Source organism: Physeter macrocephalus, unplaced genomic scaffold, assembly GCF_002837175.3.
Source record: "Physeter macrocephalus isolate SW-GA unplaced genomic scaffold, ASM283717v5 random_273, whole genome shotgun sequence".
Lineage (NCBI taxonomy): Eukaryota > Metazoa > Chordata > Mammalia > Artiodactyla > Physeteridae > Physeter > Physeter macrocephalus.
The window spans coordinates 60029-70027 of NW_021145651.1; the positions used below are offsets into that span (position 1 = coordinate 60029).

At 52.6% G+C, this 9999-nt stretch overlaps 1 protein-coding gene across 1 annotated transcript in view; it reads right to left on the reverse strand.

The window, feature by feature from the left end:
• Nucleotides 1-8915, reverse strand: part of LOC102983757 (netrin-1) — a 68780-nt gene extending 59865 nt beyond the window's left edge. Inside the window, exons 1-2 of the mRNA XM_055082919.1 lie at nucleotides 8885-8915; nucleotides 6465-6653 (exon numbers count right to left, since the gene is read on the reverse strand). Coding sequence (XP_054938894.1) covers nucleotides 6465-6653; nucleotides 8885-8900 — 205 coding nt within the window. The 5' untranslated portion in view covers nucleotides 8901-8915. The remainder of the gene's footprint in view (nucleotides 1-6464; nucleotides 6654-8884) is intronic.
• Between the last annotated feature and the right edge of the window lie 1084 nt (nucleotides 8916-9999).

Genomic DNA, 9999 nt, shown 5'->3' on the forward strand with positions numbered 1-9999 from the left:
CCAGGTATATCAATATATCTTAGAAGAAATGGACAACTACCATGACTGAGATGTTAAATGCCAAATATTTTTAAAATAATGTTACTAATTAGTAGAATAAAGGCTTCCCACAGCCTGGTTCCTAAGGTTCCCTGCAACAAAAAATTACTGACATCTTATAGAAAAAAATTCAAAATATTTTGTCCTGCCTTTTTTTGTTGTTATATATTTCCCTTTAATTTTACTCATTTTTCTAAGTAGCTAGTTGCATGTGTGTGTGTGTGTGTGTGTGTGTGTGTGTGTCTGCATGCACAGGCTCAGGAAGGCGGGCAGGGGCTGGACAATGCAGTAGGGGAGGTGCTGGAGCACCTGATGACCAACAGTGAGGACCAGCTTGGGCCTCGCATCCACCTTTCAGCCCTAGACCCATCGGGAGCCCCTCAGATGCTGCAGGTCTTTCTTAGCAGCACCTTCAGAACTGCGTCTGGATGCACACAGCCCTTCCCCACCTTCTCCGCTCAGGGCCTCCGCCTGCTGGCTGCCGGGCACCCATCTCTGCTGTTCCAGTCATTTGTCAGTTTTGCTCCCAAAGCACGTAAATCCTTTATCAAGGGTGTGCGACGGCATTAGGGCAAATCCCTGGGGCCCTGCCCAGCCTGGTGGGAATCGGCCTTCAAGTACACCCCAGGGCTGAGACTCTCCAGTGACGGGGGCTGGCTGTCCTGTGCACCCCACACTCACCGAAAGAACTAAGGCCACGGGGAGCCAAAGGAATGGTCTCCATCCTCTTGGTGTGCATGCTGGCAATGGCAGGGGCTCTGGCTACTCTCTTTTTCTCCACTTGTACTAATAATCGTAACAGCTCACCAGTGTGGCGTGCACGCCATGTGCGGGGGACCTCCTCTGCATCATCTCATTTAATCCACACCATAACCCTAGGAGGGACTATTATTATCCCCATTTTCAGATGGGAAAACTGAGGCACCAAAGACTAAATACCCTGCCTTGAGGTGGAATGTGAACCCTGGTCTCAATAACTCCAAGTTCCATGCTTTTCAAAGCTCTTCATCCCTAGCCTGTGGCTAGGGTAACCTGCTGCTCTTCTGGCAGCAGAAGGTATTTCCCAAGTAAAATGCCCCTGTTAACTGGGGGAGTGCGAACATCAGGAGGCTTTTCTGTTCAGACCGGGGACCCCAGGGAGCCTCTAGGAGAGTTCATGTAAAATCAGGATGAGAGCAAGCTTCAGAGACAAGGAGACTGACACCCAGGGAGGTGAAGAAACTGGCCAAGTAGGCCCAGGGGAATGAGACAGAGGGCTGGGCCTGAAAGACCCCACTTCAGAGCAGGGCACCGCAAGGGCCAAGTCACAAGATGGGAGACTCTCTTCATTTGTAAAGACCTTAGGAGAAAACCCCCTCCACCCGATTTCCTGGCTCTGCCAGCTTTTCCAAGTTCCCGGGTCACAAACTTCACTTACACGAGGACATTGTCCTATTGGATCAGGGACCCATAAAATTTTTTTAATTTATAATTTTTTTTTAAAAAAAGAGGATGTGTTATGTGGAATGTCAAAGCTGTATGGGGCTCAGAGACCGTAAATCTGAATATGATTTCATAGATGAGGAGACCGAGGTCCAGGGAGGTCCCATGACTTGCGTGATGCTCTCCGGGCTTTGAGCCTGGAGCAAATCTGGAGATCAGAATTCTGACCCCCACGTTCCCAGGGAACAAGGAAGGCTGCACCAACACAGGCCACAGCTGGAGCTGAGCCCTTCCATGAGGATTTCCTCTCCTCTGACTGTCTCTCTCCCCGTGGGTGCTGGCTTTGTGGTCTCTGCCCTCTAAGCTGGGAGCCGCTCCAGCCACTGAGATCCTTCCTGCCAAGATGACCAAGCCTTTTCCCTGTACCTCCCAAGATGATGCTAGGAAAAGGAAATGTGACGAGGAGCCCACACATCGAAAGGGCATCTCTGAGGCTTTTCGGCTTTTGTCCACTGCATGGACACTAGCTTAGAGTCAGGAAGGGGTGGAGGTTCCAGGTTCCTAGCTGCGCAGTGACTAAATCCTCAGACCACCAGATCTAGACATACACACACACACACACACACACACACACACACTATGAAGCAGTAATGACTGTCCAATCCCGCCTTCATCTGGACACTGGAGCATCAGGCTGTATAACTAAGCTCCCAGCCTTACCAGCAAGATTTAAATTTTCACAATTTTAAACACACACCCTCCTCTGCCCAGTTTTCATCACGAGAGCCATTAAAACATAAGGCTCTCCCCTCTAAGGAATAAATCCTAGGTCACCTGTGAATATCCCCCTTCTCAACACAAGAGCAGGTCACTGTACCCATTTCTTATTCTCCCACCGCCCTGCTTCTCAGCCTTGGCTACACATCAGAGTGGTTGGGGAGGCCAGGGCGTGGTCCCAAATGCTCGATTCCTCTCCAACCCTTGGCAGAGCTGCTGGAAGAAACAGGGGTGGATGGGAGCGGCAAGCAAGCCCTGGCAAAGCTGGCGTGGACCATCGCAGGCTTCCGCCGCCCGCATCTTCTGAGGACTCGGGCACCTTCTCAGCAGCCTGCGATCGGCCATGGTGACTGTGGACTTGAAGGGGGCAGGTCAACGAGGGAAAGAAGCAGGCTGCTCTGAGCGGGGGCGCTAGATGCGGTGGGTAATTTCTTCATTCTCATCACAATTCGGTTCACGGGAGACTCCTGGAATGTCTTTATCCATCACAGATGGTTTGGGGAGATGATAAATTAATATCGTTTAAAGGGAGGCATGGCTGAAATGGTTAAATGCTAACGTCTTCTTTGCCGGCTCTAAAGAGAAAGAGCCCCCAAGTCCATAAAGAAGACAAATGGTAAACAAAACCGCCTATCTTTTGACAGATTCCAGAACGAGTATCATTCACACACCCTTCTGCAGAGAAAGGGGAGAAATTCATCTCGTCTGACTTTGTATAGGACAACAGCCCACGCCATAATGAGGCCTTCCCAGTGCTGTGAAATCGCGCTGAATAGCGGAGAGTGCAGCCGCCTGCTCCCTGGGCATGTTGATTACAGCCCTTTGTGTGCACCGGCCCTGCCAGCCCCAGTCTGGTAAGCTAGGGGAGGGGAGAAAGTACCCAACAAATTTGTTGCTATGAAACTTCCCAAATCGGGAAACGGCATAATGATGTTTGGGATGGAATACCCTTGCTCCAAGCTGTCCTTGTCTGGGTCCACCCCTGCTCTCAACTGAACAAGGTCAGGAGTCAGCCAATCACCAGCAGTGTATGGGTGGCCTCTGCCCCTGCCCGGGGCTCCTCCCAGACCCTGGGAAGTCGGGTCGGGGGTGCGGGTAAAGGGGCCCCAATAGCCATTCCCAAGCACCCTCAGGTCAACGGCCAACTTGAGTCAAGAGGCACTGCTGGTTGTCCCATTTCCCCCATGAAATGCATCTGAAACAGAGCAAAGAAGTGCAGACTTCACTGGAGAGTTACAATGGGGCCAGGGCTGCGGGTGACTCCACATCTACATGATTTTGGAAGCCCCTGAGAGCAAACCACCTGAGATCAAAATGCTGAGACCAAATGCTTCCACTAAGGGAACCATTTCCTTAAACCATCCGGCCCTGGGAAGACAAGACAGTGGATTCCTCGGGGGCGGGGTGATGGAGAGACGCCTGTCTGAAGATCTCAAGGGTACACATCCCCCTGCTGGCATCTGAACTCCTACAGCTGGTTCCCACCAAGATCTCAGGGTCTTTCTTTGGTGGGGGCACTGTGGATTCAAAGTTCCCACATCCCCTAAGTGGGTGACAGCAGGAAAAAAAGAGCTGAGGGGAAAGATCTGAAACTTTCAACAGATGACGTTCCTCGCCAATGAAATGGCAAGACCTTTCAGGTCACGTTCTTCTTCTCACCAATCAGAGAGGAGATCTTCCAGGCATTGTATTTTCTCACCAATCACAAAGCAGGGCCCTTCAGGCAATGCTCTGCCTCACCAATCAGGAGGCAGGATCCTTGAAGCACTGTCTTTCCTCACCAATCAGGAGGCACTGAGAATCCCACCCTTTCCTGCCACGTGTCCTTCTGAGCAGATTCCATCCTTACATTTTCTCCTCTTCCATGGGTTCTTCTCCCAGCATTACCACCAAAGCAGTTGCTGTCCAGGGCTGGGAGAAAGGACCCAGCCACCGGGGCTGGCCAAAGCATTTGAAATAAGACAGGACCACACCCTCATCTGCCTGCATCTGTCCCTCCTGGAAACCAGCAAAGGAAGCCGGCAGCTCCACACCATTTAACTAGAGCGGCAGAGCCTTGGAAGATGATCTGCAGGTTCCCAGGATCCCGTGGCCTCCTGACAGCTCACTCCCAGCAGTGAAGGGCCACGCACAGCCCTCATCCCTCCCCACGGCACCAGAGGAAAGGGAGAGCAGGCAGATGGCAAGACGACCAAGGCCCTGCTCCTTCCTGACTCTCCAGGGGACATGCCTTTCCTGCTCTGACAGAAGAAACTGGCATGGCAGGAAGTGACCACTGCCTTTCCAGACACAGCCCAGACCTTCTCATCCGCGGGCACAGGGCCACCCACCCGACTGGCCCCTGTTGATTAAATTTTCTTGGCCAAATCCCCACAAAATCTATATGCAACCAGTTGTTTACAAGACCTTGACTTCAATTTCTTCAGTAGAAGAGAGACAACAAACACTTGGGCACAAGGCGTTGGCCACCTTCCAACTACATTCTCTGAAAACCCAAAGCCCTCCTTCCATGGTGCCCCTGCCTTCCTGCCACCGTAGACGTTTCTTGGATCCCTTTACCCAGGTCACTTTCTCAGTCCCTGCTCAAAGTCTCCTGGGGGATTCTCACCTGATCAGTTGTTTTTTAATGTGGAAACAGCCCAGCTACCTTTATGCTTAAATTTCTCTCGGCAACCACCAGAGGCAGCCTTAAGTCCACGGATCTGGAAGGAGAGCTTGCTTGTGTGTTGGAAGCCATCCTACTCATCTCTGCTCCTTTGGAATCCAAGGGATTTCTCTAGGAGGAGACAGACTGGGAACCTGTTTTTTGGAGAACAGCGTCCTGCACAAGCAGGGCCGGCTCATGGGCCCCACACTCAGAAGGGCACACGCTTGGTTGAAACTCTGCTTGCCATTTTGAAATTCTTAGCAATTCCTGAACAAGAAGCCCCGTATTTTCTTTTTTTTTCTTTCTTTTTTTTTTTTTTTTTTTGGCGGTACGCGGGCCCCTCACCGCTGCGGCCCCTCCCGCTGTGGAGCACAGGCTCCGGACGCGCAGGCCCAGCGGCCATGGCTCACGGGCCCAGCCGCTCCGCGGCACGCGGGATCTTCCCGGACCGGGGCACGAACCCGTGTCCCCCGCATCGGCAGGCGGACTCCCGACCACTGCGCCACCTGGGAAGCCCAAAGCCCCGTCTTTTCATTTTGCACCGGGGCCCACGAATTATGTAATCGGTTCTGCACACAAGTGCCCAACATCTGGTGGATTTCCTGTTAGGAGGATGATACTTTGGCTTCATCCAAGGCTAAGCAGTAGCCATAGGAGGGTTTCCCTGCTGCAGCCCATCATCTGGGCCTAAGTCTCCCATGGCTTGTGTCTCTCCGGTGTCAGGGTCTTTACAGGCCCATGTGAGGACCCCAGCCATGCTGGCTTGTGGCCCAAGAGCCCTCGGAGATAAATAGGTTCTCGGGAAGCCATGCTCACAGGAAGCTGTGGCGCTAGGCCTCACGTTTTGGACCCGGAGAGTCCTGGTTCCTGGAATTCCCAAAATCAAATGGGGGTGGGGGGAGAGCACTTCTCCCCTCCCCCAATGTCACTAAATTCCCTGGCATTTCATCAATGCCTCTGAGTCATCTGACCATCGCTTCATTTTTGTTAGTGGGAGAAAACAAACAGCAGAAAGTTAAAACATTACTGCTTGCTTCAGTGAACAAAAAAGACAGTCCCCCATCTCCCTTTAATTTTTCGTCCTGAGAAGTGAAACTATTTGCAGGTGGATTAAATGTTCCTTCTGAGCCCCGCCCCCCCAGCCCCCCAGCTGCCGCCATCACAGTGAAGGTGCGCATGTGTGTGAGTGTCGGGGGCTGGCGGCGGGGGAGCGGTGTGCACACATCCAAAGAAATGCATCTGCTTGGTTTTGGTGAAAGAGAGTCCTTTGTGCCCACGGTAAGCCCGGTGAACATGACCCCCGCCCTGTGGTATGCGGCACACCTGTGCCGACGGAGGGGGCGGGGCGGGGCCCGGGAGCCCTGCACCCTCGCGGGTATCCCACCTCCTTTCTTCTCCCGGAGCCGTTTCTCCACTGCCCCTTTGTTCCGGCTTACACCTCCAGATACCTGGGAGGCGTGCGTGCGTGCGTGCGTGCGTGAGATGATCTCAGCGTGGGGACTAGAAAAAAGAAACACCGGAGGAGGAGAAGGAGCGGGGCGGGGGAGAGGGAGGGGCGGCCCAGGCCCGCCCCGCCTACCTTTGCAGGCCTTGCGGTGGGTGATGGGCTTGCCCAGGTCGCGGTAGTAGCCCTCCTTGCAGTAGTGGCAGTGGCGGCCGGCCGTGTTGTGGCGACAGTTGAGGCAGACGCCTCCGCTCTTGCGCCCCGACAGCTTGTAAAGCTCCATGTTGAAGCGGCAGCGCCGGGCGTGAAGGTTGCAGTTACAGGCTACGGGAGACAGGGACGCGGGTCAGGAGCGGAGTCAGGAGGGGCGCCGGAGACCCCGTCCCCCCAGCTGCCCCTCCTCCACTGCCCGACCCTGAGACAGCCTTTCCTCCGGGAGCTTTTTCCTTGGCTCTCCTGTTTGCATTCATCAGCGGGTATTGACCACCTGGCAGTACCTGAACCTTCGCCAGCCGGCTGCTTCCCTCTCCAGTGGAGAGGGTTCACTTCCTTCAAACGACCCCCACTGCCCCCGGCCCACACACCGATCACACAAGTCAGAGCTGGGAGATGCGGCTGGCCTCCTCCTTGTACCCAAATCCTGCTTGCTGTGGGCTGAACTGTGTCTCCCCCCACCCCATTCATGTGCTGAAGCCCGAACCCCAGAACCTTGGAACGGGGCTGTATTGGGAGACATCTTGGTAGAGGACCTATCTTGGAGATGGCGCCTTTAAGGAGATGATTACATTAAAACAAGGACATAAGGGTGGGCCCCAGTCCCATCTGACTGGCGTCCTCTTTTTATAAAGAGGAAGTTTGGACACTCAGAGAGGTGGCAGGGGTGCAAGTCAAGGAGAGAGGCCTCAGGAGAAACCAACCCTGCCCACACTTGGCTCTCGACTCCAGGCTCCGAATTATGAGAAATAAACGCGTGTGGGTTAAGCACCCCGGTGGCTGCCAACGTTATCACCGCAGCCGGAGCAGACACTTGCACTGCTTCTGAGCAGTACCTCTACCCACGCACGCTCCCCACTTCCTTGAGCTCCAGCCACTGGGCTGGACTCTCCTTTTCCCACGCCTCCTCCTGCCACTGAGGGCTCGGGGCCCCGCTGCACCATCTCCCCTCCCACCATCAACTTGCAGGACTTCCCACGGCGTGGTGGCCCCCGCATTCCTGCCTGCTGGGTCCTCTGGACAGGCCCCCAGCAGCCTCCCCCCCCCGTCCTCCTCCTGCCTAATCCTGCTTCCCTTTGCCTGTTCCCCACATGCTCCTCTGGACTCAGCACCCTTTTCCCTCTGCTCTGATGCTCTCCCCAGTCTGCCTCCTTCACCCCTCACGGCAGTGCCCACCTCTGTGCTCCTGTCGCCCGAATCCACATGGCCGGCTTCTGCTTTGGGTCTCTATGTGGACCCTAAGGCGCCTTCCCCAAACCCACTCACTGCTCTCCATCCATCAGGCCTTGGCCCCTCTGCCACCTGAGCTGAGCCCTCCAAGCTCCCGACACTGTAAGCAGAGCAGGAGTCCTAAGCACGTATCTGAAGATGTCCAGGACCTGTTTCAAATCTTTCAGTGGCTCCCCACTGAATAACATCTCAATCATTTAACATGGCCTCCCGTGCTCTGAATAAACCGGTCCTGCTTTTCCCTCCCGCTGAAGTTCCGATCATTCCCCTCTCTCCTCTTATGCTTCAAGCTGTATGCAACTTTGTCCGTTTCTGGAGCATGCCACGTGTGAGGACCCCTCACCTGTCCCCTCTGTGGCTTTGCATTTGCTGTTCCGTGCCTCGTCGGACCCTCTGCTCTCAAGCCCCCTCCTCATCTGCCGGCATCCTTCTCAACCTCCGTGTCTTGGTTTCAATGTCACTTCCAGGCCCATCTTCACCTCCGGCCAGCCTGGCTTGCACACAGGGGGGTCTGAGCTCCCTAGGGATCCAGCACAGCCCCTACACAGCCCGCTTCATATCACCCTGTGACACTGTTCCCTGCTTCCTCTTTAGGCTTCTGACTCCAGGATGCCTCCAGCTTAAATCTGGCCTAATCTCACTCACTCTACAACACGATTTGCCCTTGCCTTTGTTCTAAGCTTGTTTTAAATCGCATTTTATGTCATTGTTAAAGAAATACACGCTAAATACCGGACACTTGAAAAACAAAAGCAGAAAGGTTAAAAAACAAAAAACAAAAAAAACGCACTCAAATCTCCACCAACTGCTGTTAATACTGGGTCTCTCCTTGCAGGCTTTAATTAACATTTGCTCAGCTGTGGAGCTATTTAATTATTTCCGACACACATGGATCATACTTGTACCTCTCGCTTCCAAGCCAATTTTCTCATAATGATGAACACTTTTTTATGTCAGATAATGTCCTTCATAGTTTTGAAAGTCCTCCACTGTATGCATACACGAAATGGGCTCCTTGGAATCAGAAGCTGATGCAGTTAAAAGCAGGGTCTTCCCAGGTTGGGCAGTTATTTCCAGTTTTTCACTATTACAGACAACACAGCGGTAACCACCTTTGAACACGCACATCTGTACTCTGCTCTGATGACTGTCGTACGGTAAATTTCTCAGGGCAGAATCGCCAGGTTAAATTTTGGTGTTCTTAACTCGGGATCTCAATTGCCCTCAAGAAACGCTGTCCTAGTTTACTCTCCCACCAGCAGGATATGAGAGTTCCTATTTCTCCACACCCTAGAAAAGAATAACAATATGCATTTGGTATCAGCATTCTTTTTTTTTAACCTTTGCCAGTTCATCTGGAAAACACACACAATTTTAATTTGCATGGCATGTCTTTGATTACCAGTGAGATTGGACATTTCTCCATATGTTTGTTTTTCTATTTATATTTCTTTTTGTGTGTGTATGCATTGCCTGTTCATGCCATTTGCCCAAATTTCAAAAAAGGTGGGTTTTTTTCTTACGATGTCTCGTGCTCTTATAGACAATGGATGAAAAACCATTTGTCTTTTTTACATCCAAGCTGCAAATATTTTTACCAGTTTCTTTTTTTTTTTTTTTTTTTTTTTTTTGTGGTACGCAGGCCTCTCACTGCTGTGGCCTCTCCCGTTGCGGAGCACAGGCTCCGGACATGCAGGCTCAGCGGCCATGGCTCACGGGCCCAGCCGCTCCACGGCATGTGGGATCTTCCCGGACCGGGGCACGAACCCGTGTCCCCTGCATCGGCAGGCGGATTCTCAACCACTGCGCCACCAGGGAAGCCCGTACCAGTTTCTTAATCACATGTGATTTAAAAAAATTTTGCCTCTTTAATTCTTCTCTCTGATGTTATGGTAAGCTTCTTTAAATATTCTTCCTAAATCACCCTCCAAATCACACACAGTTTGCAAGTAGAGATGGATGAGGGCTCTAGAGGAGATGCTGTGTGTGATACAAGAGAAAAGACCTTAGCTTATGCCTGAAGTCTGGAAGAAGCATCCAGAAGCCAAATTAAGCCAGAGAATGACTCCCAAGAGCCTCACAAGTATCCCCTCATCACCTCCAGCCCTAGGGGCTGAGTTCAATCAGGTGCAAAGAAAGTTCAGCTACGCCCTGCCCACCAGCACAGGGAAAGATGCAAGTTCATTGTCACTGTGGAATCACTCAGCCAGACTAGGGTGAGAGGGGG